At 46.6% G+C, this 22,024-nt stretch overlaps 1 protein-coding gene across 1 annotated transcript in view; it reads left to right on the forward strand.

Annotated features, from left to right (window-relative positions):
• The window catches only part of LOC309556458 (epidermal growth factor receptor-like), a 285,296-nt gene that overhangs the window by 109,351 nt on the left and 153,921 nt on the right, over positions 1-22,024 (forward strand). Inside the window, exon 6 of the mRNA XM_082258918.1 lies at positions 20,798-20,866. Coding sequence (XP_082115044.1) covers positions 20,798-20,866 — 69 coding nt within the window. The remainder of the gene's footprint in view (positions 1-20,797; positions 20,867-22,024) is intronic.

The raw sequence follows: 22,024 nt of genomic DNA on the forward strand, positions 1-22,024 counted from the left end.
TAAAGAGGTTCTATATTTTGTTCCAATGAGTGATTCTGGCCCGTTGGACCAAAGGTTTTTGACAAACATTCAGTAAGGTGGCTTCTTGTAGCAACTGAAGCATAGAACTAAGTGACTACTAAAGTTCTCTGAACAGAAAGTCTTTGTGGGTTAGAGGGTCAGCCCTCTGTTGATGACACTATGCAGTGGTAGCAGTTCTGTTGGTTCCAAATCCTTCTTGCAAGGATAGAAGGGATAGGGGAATGTGGAAATAGGGCTTTCAGCTCCAACAACAGCAACTGGAACTTTCTTCGGGTTCTCTAGCCCCTTTTTTTTTCTTAGGCTAGCGCCTTATAACATAACGATTTCTCTACAGGGGTAGGACTCTACATCCTCAACAGTAGTGATCAGGATAAGGTATCCGGATAGTCTTTCCCTGCATAGGCCTCGTTCTGATCCCGAGCCCGAGTGTAGGTTTGAGGTGTGGACAAATCTGGGACCTTTGTAGCATAGGCCTCACAGAATCCCAAGCTCTTGGCACACTGCATGCCCACCACAGCCTCCTTTGTTTCCTCATCAAGTAAACTGGGACTTGCAGAGCTGCTTCTCTCCTCTGTTCCCCAGTCCCATTCCATCTTCCCATCTTCCCATTCCATGACCTTCATTCCATGTGGGGTCGAGGACCTCATCGTCCTCCACATCATCTTCCACCCAGTCTTCACCCCTGCCCTCCTTGTCGGTCTCCACAATTCTGAGTGCCGCAGCAGTTGGCACCTGCGTTTCGTCATCATCGGAGACGTGCTGCGATGGTCCTTCCATGTACTCATCTTGAGAAATAATAGGGACTATTCATAGGATTCAGATATATTGGGCAGACTAGATGGGCCAAATGGTTCTTATCTGCCGACACATTCTATGTTTTCTATGTTTCTTCAGACTTCCACACATCTATTCCTTCTTCCAAGGACCCAAATCGATGCTGGAAGTGGGGTGACCCTATATCAATGGCTTCAGCCTCCCCTTCAATAGACACACTGGAGGCCTCTCTCCCAGGAGCCCATTGATTCCCCTCTGCCTTAGCGAAAGTTATAGATTCTGCCTGTGCAGTTATTGCTGGCCCTTCTCCTGGCCGCGACTCGGCCCGCACCATCTGGGTACATCTCACCCCTGAGATATGAGTCCCCTTGGCCTGGCATATGGCAGTGTAGGTCTGTACCACTGGCCCCGGCTCCAGCAGTGCTCTCAGCGCTCCTCTTCCTCCGCCCTTAGGGATCCTCATAGGCACCAGCAATTCTTGGGTCAATCCTGTCTCCCAGCTCACACTCAGCTTTCTGGGCCAAAAATCACTCTGCACCACCTGCACAAGCATGTCACCACAGTGCCCACACTGACTCCATGCCCGCAGCCGCATAGACACATTCAAGCATTGGCTACATACCAGTCCGAGATGCTCCTTGTCCCCTTCACTGCACAGCGCCAGTCTCTCGATGGGCACCAATCGAACTCCCGTGTCCCACAGGACCGACTCTGGTGGTTTTGCTAACTCTCCAGGCACTCCGCCAACACATGGGATAGCCCCTGCACTCCGGCTCACTCCAGCATCCACCATCTTGCTCCTCCCACACACATGTCTGCTCCTTAGCTACACCCGATGGCGGAAGTGATGTCTCAGCTCTCTTCCTCCACTCGGATTGGCAGTCCGTGGGTGGCGACTCCCACCCTGACTCCAGACTAGCTGACTCTTTGGCAGTGGCTCCTCCTGTTAGGCAGATTTCTTCAGCATGTGCTTTCCCGCGTTGTGCAGTAACCTCTTTGCTGCTTCTACAACTCTGCTTAGCCAGCACGAATGTCACTGCGTGGCAGATTGTGTTCACTGACACACACACACATCTTCCCTTTCCGTCTGTACCTGGGCCTTAGCCTCACTTCTCTCTTCCCAAGCCAACTGACCTCCCATACTGTTTCGGAAAACTGTCCCGCTGTCATGAATTGCACAATACTGTCAACATTTTCTTCACAATACATGTACAGACACAACCCCCAACACACAGATCGCTGTGTCCCGGGTCACTGCTCTCTTCATCCACACTTGCACCAATTACTGTAAAGCAGATATAGTCCTTTTGTGAAATACAGTGCATTTCTCCTCCATCAACTATCTGTAGCAGGATTTCCAAGCATTGGGTCTGATGTGGGTCTGTCATGTTTACCGGTGACACCTTCAGCCCATTTAAGCTGAATACCCAAATGTGAGATTTGAGTCCATGACCAATCCGGCATATTTGGTTTGTTTTGTTTATTTGATATTGGGGGATGGGAGAAGGGAATGAGTGGGATACTCCTCTGGCTCAACTAGGTACAAATAGGAGACTTTGTAGAAAAATGCCTTTCAGCACTGTCTTGACGCCAGCTGGATGCCGACCAACGATTGCTGGCCCTTGAAAAACACTGACTTGCTGTACTGTACTTGAACTTGACTTCTGACTAGTGTTGAGCGAACACGGACTGTATTATTCGTGTTCATACTGAATAATTGGATTTTTGTTACCCGAACACGGACCCAAAAACTTTACTGTATGTTCGGGTTTAAAATCCGTGTTCGGTCATTTTATTTCCGGGTTTGTATGTAATGGCGCGCTTTTAATGGCGGGCTTTCAACAGCCAATCAACAAGCGTTTAACTGGTGTGCCTTAAGCCATCCCAGCCATGCCTACTAATGTATTAGTAGCTGTGATTGGCCATCTGAAGCATGTGACCATGTCTTTATAAGTTTGAGACCCAGCTCGCCGCGTCATTCTTCTGTAGTATAGGGACAGAGCACACATCATACGTGCTGGCTGCTGATTAGGGACAGACAGTGAAAAATTGTATTGTGTCCGAAAAGAATGCAAGGTCAGGTCGGAGTGCAGGCAGGGCGAGTTATTAGGGCATTTTAGGGCGAGGCTGGAGAATAGGCAGGGTCAGTGTTCTACATCGATTTTGCTGTGTGGGGGGTTGGTTGTGCAGTGCCAGTGAACGATCTTATCGACAATATTAGGGCGAGGCTGGAGAATAGGCAGGGTCAGTGTTCTACATCGATTTTGCTGTGTGTGGGGTGGTGCAGTGAACACAATCTTTTTGCCCGCTGAGGAGGAGGGAGAAAAAAATCTATTTTTATCAGTCAGTTGTGTGCAGCGTTTTTGCTTCAGTGCTGCTGACTGTGATAAGACACTGCTGTGTTCACATGTGCTATTATTGAGTGATGATTTTCAATTTTATACACTTTTTTCTATTCCACTATTCAATATACACCCTTTTGGGTTAAAAAAATTAAATTGTGACATAGTCTGTACTAATCTATTTAAAAATTACAAACCTAAAGGGGAATTTTCTTTTTTTTTTCCCTTCATAGCCTGCAGCAGAGCTGACTGACATAAGACACTGCTGTGTTCACATGTGCTATTGAAAAATCACCAATTTTATATCATATTTTCTATTCCGCTATTCAATCTACACCCTTTAGGGTAAAAAGAATTAAATTGCGGGATAGTCTGTATCGGTACGTGTGAGATACACCTTTCCAATTTTTGGGGCGCATCTTATACCGCCGAGGATTGCAGGGTGCTTCAGTTTGCCTCCTGCCTGTTCCGAACTCCTCCTACTCCTCATCCTGCCTTTAGGGTACAAAAAATAGTAATCAGGGCCTAGTCTGGGTCTGTACGTGTGAGATAGATACACCTTTTGATATCATATTTTCTATTCCGCTATTCAATCTACACCCTTGGGGTAAAAATAATTAAATTGCGGGATAGTCTGTATCGGTACGTGTGAGATACACCTTTCCAATTTTTGGGGCGCATCTTATACCGCCGAGGATTGCAGGGTGCTTCAGTTTGCCTGCTGCCTGTTCCGAACTCCTCCTACTCCTCATCCTGCCTTTAGGGTACAAAAAATATTAATCAGGGCCTAGTCTGGGTCTGTACGTGTGAGATAGATACACCTTTTGATATCATATTTGTCATAACAGTCTATGTCACAGTGGCAACTTGTAATACCAATATGATCCACAAGATGCCACTGTGACATAGACTGTGTTACAGTACTTTATGGTACTTCCTGTTTTCTATTGCTGGATTAGTTCCACCCCTCTCTGAGAGAATCTCCATTTCAGATTTACCTCAGGAAGGAGCAGACAGCATCTGAGGTTGCTGTGGGAAGATTCCTGAAGCCCCCTTTGAAGCATCGCTGGTATGCCTATGAACTGTTGGTTATACTCAATACATATAATGTTTATGTTTGTATATTGATTATATGCCTTTATATGTTTATTTACAGTTTCACCTCATATTCACAATCCTATTCGCATATCCATTCTGACTTGTAACCTGTTCATGTGACCACTATTCTATCTCTGGAATAAAGCCTTAAGTTACAAAAGGACTGGTTATTGCAGGATTAAAGGTTTAGCTGTATGTTGAGCTGCACACGCCTGTCGCATACGTGTAGTGAGAACAGAACAGTGAAACAGCGGCTATCCAGCAAGTGGGATTTAGGACAGCGACTATACAGAGGCCTGCTACCCTGCCAGCGCAGTCATCTGCATATGCAATACAGCAGTCTCTACACAGTCAAGCATTCCTGCAAGCATCATGTCACATAGCCAGACATCCTCACTCAAGACAAGGTCCCGAGTTTCCGGCTCCTCTAGATCTTCCTCCTCAAGCAGTGCACTCGCCATAGCACGTGCGAAAGCTGAAGCCGCCAAGGCCCGAGCAGCCTTTACTGAGCAAGAAATGAAGATTAAACAGGAGAAAGTGAGGATAAAAAAAGAGGCAGAGGAGGCCCTCCTAGAAGTAGCTCTAGAGAAACTGACTGTAGAGAAGGAAGTAGCAGCAGCCATAGCTGAAGCAGACGCCCTAGAATTAGCTGTATACCCGAGAAGTGAACGCAGCAGACGCAGCAACATTCCCGATCCAGCAGCTGAAACTCCAAATTCTCTACAACAAACTTCAGATTACATCAATCAACATTTTAAGACAAGCAGTGTCAAAGATGACGTCAAAGAGACAAGCCAAAGTCACCACACGGTACCGCCGCAAGTCTGTGACAAGCCTCAAGCCTGCAAACAGGAGAAATCCATACAAAGTGACATCTCCTACGACAGACTCCCCATAAGTGCGATAATAGAATCACCTTCTAATCGCCCTCCAGAACCAATGCCCAAGCCAGAACGGTACATAAGAGGACAGCTTGGTGCCAGCAAAAGGTATAACTACACACAGCCATCTTACCATGACAACACACAACAGGCTAACCAAGCCACCATAGACTTTGCAAGGTTCTTTGCACGACGCGAGTTAGTCACCAAAGGACTTGAAAAGTTTAATGACCGCCCTGAAAACTACAGAGCCTGGCGGTCATCCTTTCAAAACTCTATCAGAGACTTAGGGCTATCTTGCAGCGAAGAGATAGACCTCCTGATCAAATGGCTTGGAAATGAGTCTGCCGAGCACGCCAGGCGAATCAGGACAATAAATATAAACTACCCAGACACTGGTCTTAGAACAATCTGGGACAGACTTGATGAGTGTTATGGTTCAGCAGAAGCAGTAGAAAATGCATTATTCAAAAGACTTGATAACTTTCCCAGAATACCTAGCAAAGCCTACCATAAACTTAGAGAGTTAAGTGACTTGCTAATGGAACTTCAAGTAGCTAAATCCGAGGGAGACTTACAAGGACTTGCATTCCTTGACACAGCCAGAGGTGTCAACCCCATTGTGCAAAAGTTACCCTATAACTTGCAAGAGCAGTGGATTACACACGGATCCTGATATAAAAAAGACAGCATGATGTTCCATTCCCTCCTTTTTCTGTTTTTGTGGACTTTGTGTGCCAGCAAGCTAAAACAAGAAATGATCCAAGTTTTGATTTTACGCTGTTGTGTGCTGCTCCTGTGGGACTTAACCCCCGCAAACCTCCAGTAGCAGTACACAAAACTAACGTGTCTCCTCCAGGTTCCTTTCACAGGTCTGCCAACTTCTCTAACTCAGAGACAAAGGTCAACGATCCTGGTAAGCAGTGTCCCTTGCATCGGAAGCCACATCCTCTCCTAAAATGCAGAGCCTTCAGAGAGAAAACCCTGCAGGACCGCAAAGCCTTCCTCAAGGAGAACCACATCTGCTACAGGTGCTGCTCTTCAACATCTCATCTCGCCAAGGACTGTAAGGTCAGTTTGAAATGCACAGAATGTGACAGCTCAGACCACAACTTCACAATGTACAGAGATCTGCAAAGGAGCCATAGGTGGTAGGTCCTGCTCCAAAATCTGCCTAGTCAGAGTCTACCCAGCAGGCCAAAAAGACAAAGCTATTAAGCTTTACGTAATCCTGGATGACCAAAGTAACAAGTCATTAGCCAGCTAGACTTTCTTTGACATGTTCAGTGTTAAAGGCCCCAGCATTCCCTACTCCTTCTAAACTTGTTCAGGAATAGTGGAGACAGCTGGTAGGAGAGCATCCGGCTACCAAATCGAGTCCATCGATAGGCGATCACGCTTGTCTTTGCCAACTCTTATCGAATGCAATCAGATCCCTGATCATAGATCTGAAATTCCTACACCAGATGTAGCTGCTCATCACCCACACTTGAAACGCATGGCACATCTGATACCAGAACTTGATCCTCAGGCTCAGATTATCCTACTCCTTGGGAGAGATGGCTCCCACCCCTAAAGACTCTGAAGAGTGTTGGTATATATATATTCGGAGTGTACCATCCAAAAAAGCCAGGTCAAATTAGAGTAGTGTTTGACTCTAGTGCCAAATACAAGGGTATCTCCTTGAACGATATCCTCTTGACAGGCCCAGACCTTAACAACAAACTCCTAAACTCCTGGGAGTGCTCTTACGCTTCCGCAAAGATTCTATTGCCTTCATAGCTGACATCCAGCAGATGTTCCATTGTTTCTTGGTCAGTGAGGAAGTCAGGAACTTCCTAAGGTTCCTTTGGTTCCAAGACAATGATCCTTCAAAAGATATCTCAGGAGTATCGCATGAGGGTACACATCTTTGGCAATAGCCCTTCACCTGCAGTCGCTATCTACGGACTCAGACATTCCGCCCAAGAAGGTGAACTTGAGTTTGGCTCAGATGCAAGACAATTCGTAGAGAAAGACTTTTATGTGGACGACTGTTTAAAATCCTTACCTTCCAGTGAGTCTGCAATCTGTCTTCTTAAAAGAGCACAGGAAATGCTCGCTTGTTCCAATCTCAGGCTTCACACGATTGCTTCTAACAGCAAAGAGGTAATGGAAGCTTTCCCCGCTCAAGACCATTCCAGTGATCTAAAGGACTTAGATCTGGGTACAGACTCTTTACCTGTACTGCACAGTCTACTTTGGGACTTGAAATCCGATTCCTTTACTTTCCAAGTAAATGGAGAAGAAAGACCCTTCACTCGCAGAGGTGTCCTGTCTACGATCAATAGCCTGTACGATCCATTAGGATTTGCGGCACCTGTTACAATTCAAGGTAAAGCCTTGCTTAGAGACTTGATTCGTGAAACATCCGATTGGGATGCCCCACTACCCCTCGATAAGAGAAACTCTTGGGTAGAGTGGAGGGACTCTTTATCAGTCTTATCTGATCTCCATGTTTCACGCCCATATGCTCCTGTACCTTCTACAGAGATACAGAGTCAAAACCTTTGCATATTATGTGATGCTTCTGTCAAGGCAATAGCTGCTGTGGCCTACTTAAGGACTGTTGACACTACAGCACAATGCCACGTAGGATTCATCATGGGCAAAGCAAAGCTTGCTCCACACCCCGAGCATACTATACCTAGGCTAGAACTTTGTGCTGCAGTACTAGCTGTTGAACTAGCAGAGCTAATAACCTCAGAGATGGACATTGACCTTAAAGATGTTCAGCTCTACACAGACAGCAAGGTAGTTCTAGGCTACATCTACAATGAGACCAGACGTTTCTATGTTTATGTCAACAACAGAGTGTTGAGGATTTGGAGATCTACCATTCCAACACAATGGCACTATGTACCTACTGACTACAACCCTGCAGACCATGCTACAAGAGCTGTTGCTGTGGGAAGATTCCTGAAGCCCCCTTTGAAGCATCGCTGGTATGCCTATGAACTGTTGGTTATATACTCAATGCATATACTGTTTATGTTTGTATACTGATTATATGCCTTTATATGTTTATTTACAGTTTCACCTCATATTCACAATCCTATTCGCATATCCATTCTGACTTGTAACCTGTTCATGTGACCACTATTCTATCTCTGGAATAAAGCCTTAAGTTACAAAAGGACTGGTTATTGCAGGATTAAATGTTTAGCTGTATGTTGAGCTGCACACGCCTGGGGCATACGTGTAGTGAGAACAGAACAATATTTTCTATTCCGCTATTCAATCTACACCCTTGGGGTAAAAATAATTAAATTGCGGGATAGTCTGTATCTGTACGTGTGAGATACACCTTTCCAATTATTGGGGCTCATCTTACACCGCCGAGGATTGCAGGGTGTTTCAGTTTGCCTCCTGCCTGTTCTGAACTCCTCCTACTCCTCATCCTCATCCTGCCTTTAGGGTACAAAAAATTGTAATCGGGGCCTAGTCTGTGTTTGTACGTGTGAGATACACCGTTTTATAAAAATTTTTCTATTCCGCTATTCAATCTACACCCTTTGGGGTAAAAAGAATTAAATTGCGGCATAGTCTGTATCAGTACGTGTGAGATACACCTTCCAATCTTTTGGGGTGCATCTTCCACCGCTGAGGATTGCAGGGTGCTTCAGTTTGCCTCCTGTTCCGACCTCCTCCTACTCCTCATCCTGCCTTTAGGGTACAAAAAATTGTAATCGGGGCCTAGTCTGTGTTTGTACGTGTGAGATACACCATTTTATAAATTTTTTTCTATTCCGCTATTCAATCTACACCCCTTGGGGTAAAAAGAATTAAATTGCGGCATAGTCTGTATCGGTACGTGTGAGATACACCTTCCAATCTTTTGGGGCGCATCTTCCACCGCCGAGGATTGCAGGGTGCTTCAGTTTTCCTCCTGTTCCAACCTCCTCCTACTCCTCATCCTCATCCTGCCTTTAGGGTACAAAAAATTGTAATCGGGGCCTAGTCTGTGTTTGTACGTGTGAGATATACCGTTTTATAAAATTTTTTCTATTCCGCTATTCAATATACACCCTGTTTGAGTGTAAAAAATTAAATTACGGCATAGTCTGTATCGGTACATGTGAGATACACCTTTTTAAATTTGTTTGGCGCATCTCCTTCCACCGCCGAGGATTGCAGGGCGCTTCAGTTTGCCTCCTGTTCCGAACTCCTTCTACTCCTCTTCGTCATCCTCATCCTGCCTTTAGGGTACAAAAAATTGTAATCGGGGCCTAGTCTGTGTTTGTATGTGTGAGATACACCGTTTTATAAAAATTTTCCTATTCCGCTATTCAATATGCACCCTTTTGGAGTGTAAAAAATTAAATTACGGCATAGTCTGTATCGGTATGTGTGAGATACACCTTTTAAATTTGTTTGGCGCATTTCCTTCCACCGCCAAGGATTGCAGGGCGCTTCAGTTTGCCTCCTGTTCCAAACTCCTCTTCCTCATCCTCCCTTTAGGGTACAAAAAATTGTAATCGGGGCCTAGTCTGTGTTTGTACGTGTGAGATATACCGTTTTATATCCTTTTTTCTATTCCGCTATTCAATATACACCCTTTTGGGGTGAAAAAAAATTAAATTTGCTTTATACTTTGCATATTTGACTGTGAGATACACCCGTTGTATTTGTATACAAATGCAAGGTGTCGGGATCCTTCTAGCCCCACATAGCTCCTTTCAGGTACTTCAGCCACCTCCCTCTCTGTCACTCTCCTCATTTGAGGTACACTGCATTCGTCTTTTCTCCCCTGTCTCTCTAAGGATAGCTGTGATCTACCGCCCCCCTGGACCAGTATCAACCTTTCTTGATGACTTCTCCGCCTGGCTACCCTACTTTCTCTCTTCTGAAATCCCCACAATCATTCTTGGTGACTTCAACATCCCTATTAATACTAACACTCCTACCACTTCCAAACTTCTCAATCTAACCTCCTCCTTATACCTGAAGCAATGGATACATGCTTCTACTCACTCTGAAGGCAATATCCTTGACCTTGTTTTCTCCCACCTATGCACCCCGCACAACTTTTCCAACAATCCTTTCCCTATCTCTGATCACTACCTTATTAGTTTCACTCTTTCCCTCTACTCCACCTCCTCTCCCTCCAGCTACCGTACAGTTACCCGCAGAAACCTACGCCATCTCAACCCTTCTCTTCTCTACTCTGCTACCGACCACCTCTATGACAAAATCGCACCCCTGTCCTGCACCAACCTAGCCACTTCTGTCTACAACACTTCACTCTTAGCCTCCTTGGACACATTGGCCCCCCTCACCACACACCGAATCAGGCCCAGACCCCTTCAACCTTGGCAAACCGATAACACTAGAAGTCTGAAAAAGCATAGCCGTGCTCTTGAGCACCTATGGCGTAAGACTCAGTCTCAGAATGATTTCAACCAATATAAATCCGCCCTCCAAAAATACAATTCCAGTCTCCACGCTGCCAAACAGACCTATTTTATCACTCTCATTAACAGCCTGTCATCACGCCCCCGGCAAATCTTCGCTACCTTTAACTCTCTACTCCGTCCTCCACTACCCCCTCCCACCCACTCACTCACTGCCCAGGAGATTGCCAACCACTTCAAACAGAAGATTGACACAATTCGTAAGGAGATCGTTGCTGTTCAGATACCTTCCTCCATGCCTTATGCTTCACGCCCACAAGTGCGATCATTACTTCCCTCATTCAACCCCGCCACTACAGACGAGGTTGCTAAACTACTTGCTAACGTCCACTTAACAACCTGCCCTCTGGATCCTGTTCCCTCGCAAATGCTACGTTCACCTTCTGGCCCTATTCTACACTCTCTAACCCACATCTTCAATCTCTCTCTCTCTTCTGGCATCTTCCCCAACTCTCTAAAACATGCACTAGTCAGCCCCATACTTAAAAAGCCCTCACTGGACCCAACCGATCTGAACAACCTACGCCCTATTTCCTTGCTCCCCTTTTCATCCAAACTCCTCGAACGTCTAGTCTACAACCGACTGTGCGACCACCTTGCCGAGAATAGCCTCCTTGATCCCCTTCAGTCTGGATTTCGGCCTCAACACTCCACTGAAACTGCACTCCTAAAGCTGACAAACGATCTGCTAACGGCCAAAACCAATGGACAGTATTCTGTACTCCTACTTCTGGACCTTTCTGCTGCCTTTGATACGGTTGACCATCCCCTCCTCCTCAAAAAACTCCATGCCTTTGGTCTCCGTGACTGTACTCTTAACTGGTTATCTTCCTACTTATCTAACCGCACCTTTAGCGTTACCTACAATTCTACTTCCTCCTCTCCTCTTCCCTTCTCTGTTGGAGTTCCCCAAGGCTCTGTTCTTGGACCCCTCCTATTTTTAATCTACACCTCCTCTCTAGGTCAGTTGATAGCCTCCCACGGCTTCCAATACCACCTCTACGCTGACGATACCCAAATCTACCTATCCACTCCTCAGCTCTCTCCCTCAGTCTCCTCACGTATCACTAATTTACTATCAGACATATCGGTCTGGATGTCTCACCACTTCCTCAAACTTAATCCATCCAAAACCGAGCTTATAATTTTTCCTCCACCTCGTGCCCCTTCCCCTGATTTCTCCGTCAATATCAATGGCATTACCATCAGCCCATCCCCACATGCCAAGGTCTTAGGTGTTGTCCTGGACTCTGAACTCTCCTTCAAACCCCACATCCAATCGCTGTCCAAATCTTGCCGCCTCAGCCTCCGCAACATCTCCAAAATACGCCCCTTTCTAACCAAAGACACAAAACTCCTAGTTCACTCCCTGGTCATCTCGCGCCTCGACTACTGAAATTCCCTTCTCATTGGCTTACCTTTACACAGGCTATCCCCCCTTCAATCCATCATGAATGCTGCCGCCAGACTCATCCACCTCACCAATCGCTCAGTGTCCGCTGCTCCTCTCTGTCAAGCCCTCCACTGGCTTCCGCTCACCCAACGAATTAAATTCAAAATACTTACAACATCTTACAAAGCAATCCACAGCCTAGCTCCCAGCTACATCACCAGCCTCATCTCAAAATACCAACCTAATCGCTCTCTTCGTTCCTCTCAAAACCTCCTGCTCTCTAGCTCACTCATCACTTCCTCCCATGCTCGCCTCCAGGACTTTTCCAGAGCCTCTCCAATCCTATGGAACTCCTTACCCTTATCTGTCCGATTATCCCCCACTCTATTAGCTTTTAGGCGATCTCTGAAAACCCTCCTTTTCAGAGAAGCCTATCCTACCAACCCCTAACAAATGTACCTCCTTTTTCTCCATCAACCCATCCCCCACGGTTATTGCCTTTTGTTTCACTTGACCCTCCCTTCTAGATTGTAAGCTCTAACGAGCAGGGCCCTCTAGTTCCTCCTGTTTTGAACTGTATTGTAACTGTATTGTCTTCCTTCACATTGTAAAGCGCTGCACAAACTGTTGGCGCTATATAAATCCTGTATAATAATAATAATAATATACTGTTTTTCTATTCCGCTATTTAATAAACACCCTTTTGGGGTAAAAAAAATCAAATTGCGGCATAGTTTGCATATTTGACTGTGAGATACACCCGTGCAATACTGTTGTTGTTTTGTTCCGCTATTCAATAAACACCTTTCTAGGGCAAGATCATAAATTACAGAAATATGAGGAGACCGTCAAATAGGGGCCTTGCCCTGGGTCATGGTGCTGCTGGTAGAGCTCCTGTTGCAAGGAGAGGACGTGGACGATCTGTGCCAGCTACACGCACAAGTGAAACACCTTCCTCAAGTGTTAGTAGACGACAGAACCTGCAGCAGTATTTGGTAGGGCATCATGCGCCTCTAGAAGTGATGAGGCCAGAACAAGTAGAGGCGATAGTAGATTGGTTTGCTGCTGACAGTGCCTCCAGTTCCTTCACATTGTCTCCCACCCAGTCTACTGCAGAAAGGTCAGAGTTGGCACCTGCAGCCGATGTCCAACCGTCTTTCACCTCACCCCCTTGCAAATCAGGCAAGCAGTCTGAGCCCCAAGTCATGCAGCAGTCTCTTCTTCTTTTTGATGACTCTGTCAGCAGGGTTTCCCAGGGCCATCCACTGTAACGCTCCTGCGTTTTTATTGTAAGCTGGATTTGCAGCTGCAGAATCTCCACTCAGCAGTCATGTAGAGATGTGTTGGAATACCAGATCCAACTCTCCAGACTCATCACTGTGGGCCTGTCTGCTTCAGCATACAGATATACACACACTCAATAAGATGTTCCTGGAGTGTTGGGATGTATATGGTAGTATGGAGGTGATGTGCTGAAGGGAGAGGTGTGAGCAGTGACAGTAATGGTAAGCACTTGATAGTAATGTTCAGGAGAGTAGTAGATGGTAATAGGTATAATGCAGATAGGTTAGTAATCAGGTATGGTAATAGGTGGTAAGGACAGCAGATGACATACAGGATAGACTAACCCAGTGCAAGGATAGATGGTAGTAGACTCAAGAGCTAGCAATCTATGTAACAGTGCAGATGGTAGAATTAGTATGCATAGAAAGTAACAGTCCTTAATGTGCAGTAGATGATAGTGTAAGTTAGTTATGGAGGATTCCCCTGTGGGGTACTTATCACTAGGTAAAGATTAGTAAGTAGAGGGTCCAGTAGTGAGGGAGTGATCCGGTAGCGAGATACGAGATCAGTAGCGAGGTTCCGGTCTGTTCCAGGTAAAAGCAAATAGCTGGAGGTTCCGACAGCGAGACAAGGCTTGTAAGCTTGTTGAGACACATTGAACGAACAACGTGAGAGAGAACGCTGGCGATTGAAATAGCCGATCTGCGGCGCTCAGCGATGACGTCATCCGTCTTAAAGGTGTATGCGTTCCACCTAATTAGAAAGGTGGGACGCATGTTGTAAAGAATATGGAAAATAAGGGTACCAAAGGTACCAGAATCTTACATCCACCTAGCCCTGCCCCAGAAGTGGAAGAGATTGAGTGCAGCGATGCCCAACCACTTATTTCTCAAGATGAGTACATGGAAGGACCATCGCAGCACGTCTCCGATGATGACGAAACGCAGGTGCCAACTGCTGTGGCACTCAGAATTGTGGAGACCAACAAGGAGGGCAGGGGTGAAGACTGGGTGGAAGATGATGTGGAGGACGATGAGGTCCTTGACCCCACATGGAATGAAGGTCATGCAGGTGACCTGAGTAGTTTGGAGGAAGAGGCGGTGGTCGCACAGAGCCACCATCACAGCAGAAGAGGGAGCAGGGTGCAGAAGCGGAGCGGCCGTGCCCTAGACACTACGCCTGCTACTGCCCAACGCAGCAAGGGACCGAGCGCACCAAAGCCAGCTCAAAGGAGTTCTCTAGCATGGAAGTTCTTCAGAAAATGTGCTGATGACAGGACACGAGTGGTTTGCACCCTGTGCAATCAGAGCCTGAAGCGAGGCATAAACCTTCTCAACCTGAGCACAACCTGCATGATCAGGCATCTAAGTGCAAAGCACGAGCTGCAGTGGAGTAGACACCTTCAAAACCAAGAAAGGTCTCTGGCTCCTCCTGCTTCCTCTTCTGCAGCAGTCTCGGCCTCTCCATCCACATCTGTAGTGATACCGGCACCTGCCACCCCGCAAACAGACGATCTGTCAGCAACACCACCACCTGGGTCACCAACCATCTCCACAATGTCCCGTGGAAACGTTCAGCTTTCCATCTCCCAAACACTTCAGAGGAAGAGGAAGTACCCCCCTACCCACCCGCGATCCCTGGCCCTGAATGCCAGCATTTCAAAATTCTTGGCCTATGAAATGCTGTCATTCCGTCTGGTGGAGACGCACAGTTTTAAAAGCCTTATGTCGGTGGCTGTCCCACAGTACGTCGTGCCCAGCCGCCACTACTTTTCCAGGCAAGCCATCCCTTCCCTGCACAACCAAGTGGGGGAAAAAATCAGGTGTGCACTGCGCAACGCCATCTGTGCCAAAGTCCACCTAACTACCAATACGTAGACCAGTTATAACGTAGACCAGTTATAAACAGATATAACGTCAGGGGCGTTATATCTCCCTAATGGCACACTGGGTAAATGCAGTGGCGGATGGGCCTGAGGCGGATAGCAATTTGGCGCATGTCCTTCTACCACCGAGGATTGCAGGGCGCTTCAGTTTGCCTCCTGTTCCTAACTCCTCCTACTCCGCTTCCTCATCCTCTACCGTCTCCTCATCCGGTCAGCATAACACCTTTACCACTAACTTCAGCGCAGCCAGGGCTAAACGACAGCAGGCAGTTTTAAAACTTGCCTGTTTGGGGGGAAAACCACACACCGCGCAGGAGTTGTGGAGGAGCATGGAACAGCAGACAAATGAGTGGTTGCTGCCATCGAGCCTCAAGCCCCGCCTGGTGGTGTGTGATAACGGGCGAAATCTCATAGCAGCTCTGGGCCTAGCCGGTTTGACGCACATCCTTTGCCTGGCGCATGTGCTGAATTTGGTGGTGCAGAGGTTCCTTAAAAATTACCCCTATATGTCAGAGCTGCTGCAGAAAGTGCGGGCCGTCTGTGCGCACTTTCGGCGTTCTCACCCTGATGCTGCTCGCCTGTCAGCGCTGCAGCGTAACTTCGGCCTTCCCGCTCACCGCCTCATATGTGACGTGCCCACAAGGTGGAACTCCACCTTGCACATGCTGGAAAGACTGTGCGAGCAGCAGCAGGCCATAGTGGAGTTTCAGCTGCAGCACGCACGCGTGAGTCGCTCTGCGGAACAGCACCACTTCACCACCAATAACTGGGCCTCCATGCGAGACCTGTGTGCCTTGTTGCGCTGTTTTGAGTACTCCACCAACATGGCCAGTGCCGATGACGCCGTTGTCAGCTTAACTATCCCACTTCTATGCCTCCTTCAAAAAACGATTCGGGCAATGATGGAAGAGGATGTGGCACAGGATGAGGAGGAGGAGGAGGATGAAGAGGTAACATTTCCAAGGCTTTCAGGGCAGTCATTCGCAAGTGGCTCCGAGGGTGGGTTCCTGCACCCACAAACGCCAGGGACACAATTGTCCAGCAGGGGCACAGTTCTGGAGGATGAGGAGGATGAGGAGGAGATGGAGGAGGAGATGGAACCATGTTCACAGCAGGGTGGCACCCAGGCCAGCTCATGGCCATCACTGGTGCGTGGCTGGGGGGATACAGAGGACACAGACGATACACCTCCCACAGAGGAAAGCCTTTTGTTGCCTCTGGGCAGCCTGGCACACATGAGCGATTACATGCTGCAATGTCTCCACAACGACCGCCGAGTTGCCCACACAACTTGTGCTGATTACTGGGTGGCCACGCTGCTGGATCCCCGTTACAAGGACAACGTACCGTCCTTAATTCACTCACTGGAGCGCGATCGCAAGATGCGCGAGTACAAGCGCACGCTGGTAGACGCGATGCTGCTGGCATTCCCACCTGACAGCGGGGCTACAGTGGAAGGCCAAGGCAGAGGAGGAGGAGGAGGAGGTAGAGGTCGCCAACACAACCAGGGCACCGCCAGCACCTCAGGAGGCAGGGTTAGCATGGCCGAAATGCGGAAAAGCTTTGTCAGCACGCCACAACAAACAGCAGCACCAGCAGCTCATATGGAATGTCTTAGCAGGAGGCAGCATTTCACCAACATGGTGGAGCAGTATGTGTGCACACGCCTACATGTAGTGAATGAGGGGTCTGCCCCCTTCAACTTCTGGGTCTCCAAATTGGGCACATGGCCTGAGCTTGCCCTTTACGCCTTGGAGATGCTGGCGTGCCCTGCAGCCAGTGTATTATCTGAACGTGTATTTAGCACGGCTTGGGGCGTTATCACAGACAAGCGCAGCCGCCTGTCCAGAGACAATGTGGACAAGCTCAAGTTCATTAAAATGAACCAGGCATGGATCCCACAGGACTTTTCCGTACCTTGTGCAGAATAGAGATGGATACCGACCTTACCCAGCCATTGTTCTATTTTTGATCTTTCTCACTCTTTTGGGGTGTACCCTCATTTAAAATGACTGAAAAAAAGCAGTATTGGCTACCTCGTCCTCCTCCACCGCCGCTTCCACCTACACCGCCCATAGGTGTGCGCAGCCTATTGCATTAGGGTGTGCACCCCAAAGTTTAAATACACATGCATGTGTTTGCCTACATGTATATGGCCTCGGTACATTACTCTCCCTGCTGGCAAAGTGAAATAGAAGTGTGTGGCACTTCTCTTATGGCAGAGCAGGTCCGAGGGAGATCTTTCCCATCTCCTCACTGGCAAACAGAGCGATAATGCTAATGTGCCCTAGGCTATTAGGGTGTGCCCAGGCACACCCGGCACACCCTGTGCGCACGCCTATGACACCGCCACATCCACCACCACCTCAACCTCCCTCCTACTCCATATGGGCCTCGTCTTTCACAGATGAAGAACATTTTATTTATTTTTCTGGGTTTTTTTTTGTTGTTTTAAAGTTACTTCCCTATCCACATTTGTTTGCAGAGCACTTGCCATGCTCTTAACTACGTTTGCAGCCCTCTAGCCCTTTCCATTGGTGTTTTAGAGCCAATTTAGTGCCTGAAAGTTCGGGTCCCCATTGACTTCAATGGGGTTCGGTGTCCGGGTAAAGTTCGGCAAAAGTCCGGGACACGGACCCGGACTTTTTTTTCAAGTTCGGCCGAACCCGCCGAACACGGACATCCAGGTGTCCGCTCAACTCTACTTCTGACACTCTGGTTAGCTCAAAAGTCCTGGACTGCACTGAGAACTGACTTCTCACGCTTCTGGTTAGCTCAAAAGTCCTGGAAACTGCTCCCTCCAGTCGTTCCTGACTGAGGTACCTTCTGTAACTGCTTGTGCTGCTGCAACTCTCAACACTGTACACTGCATGCTGTACATTTTAACAGTTCAGGGCCCAACCGCCGGCACCCCGTTTGCACTTCAGGGTCCTATCACTAGGCACCCCCTCTACACTTCAATGTCCTCTCACTAGGCACCCCCTCTATACTTCAGGGTCCTCTCACTAGGCACCCACTTTACACTTCAGGGTCAACACTGGCACCCCCCTAACAGTTGCTCCTGCACCGGCGGCTAGCTAGCTCCTGGATCCCTTGGACCTTCACTGGAGTGGTCCCCTCTCACAAAGCAGACCCCCAGGGGAAGTTTGAGGTACTCACAAACTGGGAATGCTTTCCTGAAACTGGACCCCTCTCAGCTCCGCTGGTCCTCGAAACTCCTCTCTGCACCTTAGCTCAGTCCTTTGTCACCTCAGGCAAGTCGCCTGGGACACCCGATCCTGCTGACAGGAGGAGAGACAGCCGTACCCTTCCTCCTGGGACTCTGCTTCCTGCCAAAGACGCTGGGTCATGTGCACCCCTCAAACTTGTACCCACTCCCAGAATGCTGTGTGGCAGAATCTGCCTTTCTGGGGTAGATACAGGCCTGAGTGTGCCATTGGCTGGGTTTCCTCCACTGCCCAATGAGAACCTTCTCATGGAGTACTGTGGGGAGACTCCCCAGTTTCAACAGCCACAACTGGGAGACATGACAGCCCAGCTGAAAATCATGACCCTGCTGTTCAGCAGACAGGGCCCAGTATACTTTACCTAGCACCTACCTTGTAGGGTGCTACATATCCAACATATTACATACTGTTTCTTGGGTAAAAGTCAGTTTGTTGCCCATAGCAACCACCGTTACAAACGTAACTTGTCAGCACACTTTCACTGATCACTGTAGAGCAGACATTCCTTTCTTCACTGACACTCCAGCACATTATTTGGGGAAGCATAACATTAGTTGACGGGACTGCCGTTAGCAAGCGTTGCTGTAACCCAGGGGTGCATCCCGCACGAGCCCCCAAATGTAGCACTGCCCCCTTGAGGACTGCCAGATTTCACACTTATGGGTCCCCCGAGTTACCATTAGCAACTTTGCCTCTTTGTCTCGTCCAATAATCAGTCCAGTGATATGTAGTTGTTTTTGATTTTTATTATAAATTATGGTGGGGCGATGGGAATAGTGGGGTACTCCGAATTAACTATACACAATATTGGAGGACTTCTATCTCTCTGTATAGCCAGGCTGTTGGTCCACCTTGCCACTGAGGTGAATTTAGCTTTAAGTCTCTTAAGATGACTTGATGAACTAAGGTCATCTTCAGGACACTCTTCTCAGTATCCTCTTTCTTGACTGCCGACACCCGTCCACTGACTATCCTACTCTTGAGGTGGCTCCCCTCAGGTCAGGCCCCTCGACACAAGTCCCTGTACTCACGATACTATTTTCCAGGGTCTCCAGTGTCTCCCCCTCAGTTACCTGTTTGGGCTATGAGACAGGAAGTGAAGGGAAATCTCTGCAATGGGACACATATTGCGAAAAAAAATTCTGACAGGGGTTATAACCCAACCTTGCTCTATCCAAAATGAAAAAAAAAGTTTTGCCCATAGTTCTGCTTTAAGTATGGGAAAATCACAAAATGCTCTACAAAAGTGTTAATTTAAGTTATAGCTCTGCTAAAGTTTTGAATTGAGTGAGGAAGGGTTAGAAACTCTGCTGGGTTTTAATTGCAAATATGATCCAGCAAATGTTGAGCTCTCTACTGAAATTTGAAAGGGGTCAAGCTTTATATAGCAAATGGAAGAGCAGGATGGAAAATGTTTATGGAATGTACAAATTTCCAACAGTATATGTGGTTTTTGTTTGGTAAAGTCCATGCATTTGCAAATCAAATGTTAAAAGCAAATGAAATATTGAACTACTTCCAAATGGCATCTGAATGTTATGAGATTTTTTGTATGAAATTTCCTAGGAATATTCAAACACATTTTTGTTTTGTTTTTGTTCAAAATTCTACTAGTGTATACTCAGATTTAGTTGAATTGACAACCCAAAGAAAAGGATCTGCTCAAAGAGAGATTTTTAATGCTGTGTTCTTGCTTGGGAGATTCATCCTCTCCCTTTGTCCTGAGGATTGTTGAAACTGAGACAAGTGATGAGTAATCTAAAATGTTACAATGGAACAGGAGGTGGGGAAAAATCTTCTGAAGAATGCACTTTCTGCGGTAACTACTGTCTAATGCCTGGTACACACGATGATATTATCGGACGATTGATCATCCGTTTTTTTGTTATTTTTTTTTAATGCTAATTTCATATAGAAAATAAAGAGTTGACTAAAGTTACAAAAATCCTCATACACCAGAAAGAAAATTCGGAAGTGATGTCATGTGTTGTAATATATTTGTATTGAATTTTCGAACGACAGCTGTATTAATTAAACGAAAATCGTACAATCTGGTATGATAAAGTTTGGCTTTAGCTATACTTTAAGCTGAAATGGACAAGCCAATACGTTTTTCACATTTGAATTAAGTACAGAATTGGATTGGTTCTTTGGTCAATGGTTGTTCATTTACCCATTTTTAATAAATCAGCCTTCCTATCTTATATATTTTTTGCATGATAAGGAGAGAATGGATAGAGCTGCTTTATTATGATGCATTGCCTTCCACCATAGGGCCCTTTTAGGGGTGTATAACTATAATGATACTCAGCTGAATTGTTCCTTTTACATATACAATATTGCCAGTAGTTTGGATTGAAAAAATACTCTTCTATAAGACCCGTAATCTTGTCACGGTAGAGGAGATCCGCACTCATCTAATGATTTTTAAAACTGCAGGTTTTGAATGTGACATGGAATCTTGCAATGGATCCTGCTGGGGACCTGGTCCAGAGAACTGCCAAATACGTAAGTTAATTTCTAAATATCTTCTTTTTTTTTTTATTTCCTATAACAATGGCAATGTATGTATATATGCGGGTGAAGGCGCCTGGTTCTGCCCCTTAAAGTGATAAGTAGGTACCTGCTGCCCCTTTCCTTTGTGTGTGCCCCAAAAAAAATGTATATTAATATATGAAGAAGGCACTGGTATTGGTGGGTCCCTTATTTTAAGGTAAATATTTGCTTCTATTTGCTGCAGTTATTTTGGATGTGCAACATTAATGTGGGAAATTATATGTGACACCAATTGTGGGGTTGCGTGCTAAATATATGTTAATAATATACCTCTGTGGGTGTGACAAATATGGAAATTATATATTTACAGTGACCCAATTTTATGACAAAATTCTATGATAGAATCCAAATAATAAATAAACTCACGCAAAAGAACAGTGCTCTAGGACTAGGTGACTAAATGTACCTTCTAAATGGCTCAAGGATGGCCAATGTATAACTGCAGTTACGCAATAATAATCCAAGCAATACAATAAAATATTATTATGCACTGTTGTAACAATATTTGTGAAAAATACAAAAATATACAAACTCGCTCACCCCTGTCTTTAGGGACCTTAGTGCACTGGCCCAAACCATTTGGTGGAGGGGGGATTATGATGTGGGGTGTTTTTCAGGGGTTTGGCCTGGCCCCTTGGATCCAATGAAAGGAACTCTTAAGGCGTTAGCATACGAGGACATTTTGAAAAATTTTAAGCTCTTAACTTTGTGGGAACAGTTTGGGAATGGCCCCTTCCTGTTCCAACATGACTGAGCACTAGTGCATTAACAAGGTCCATAAAGACATGGATGAGCAAGTTTGGGGAGGAGGAACTCGACTGGCCTGCACAAAGTCCTGACCTCAACCCGATAGAACACCTTTGGGATGAATTAGAGCAGAGACTGCGAGCCAGGCTCTCTCGTCCAACATCAGTGCCTGACCTTGCAAATTCGCTTCTGGAAGAATGGTCAAACATTCCCATAGACACACCCCTAAACCTTGTGGACAGCCTTCCCAGAAGAGTTGAACATGTTATAGCTGCAAAGGGTGGGCAAAATCAAACATGAACCCTACGGACTAAGGCTGGGATGCCATTTAAGTTCATGTTGCCTCTAATGTAGTACTAAGCC

This window comes from Pelophylax lessonae (genome assembly GCF_965119305.1).
Source record: "Pelophylax lessonae genome assembly, chromosome: 5".
NCBI lineage: Eukaryota > Metazoa > Chordata > Amphibia > Anura > Ranidae > Pelophylax > Pelophylax lessonae.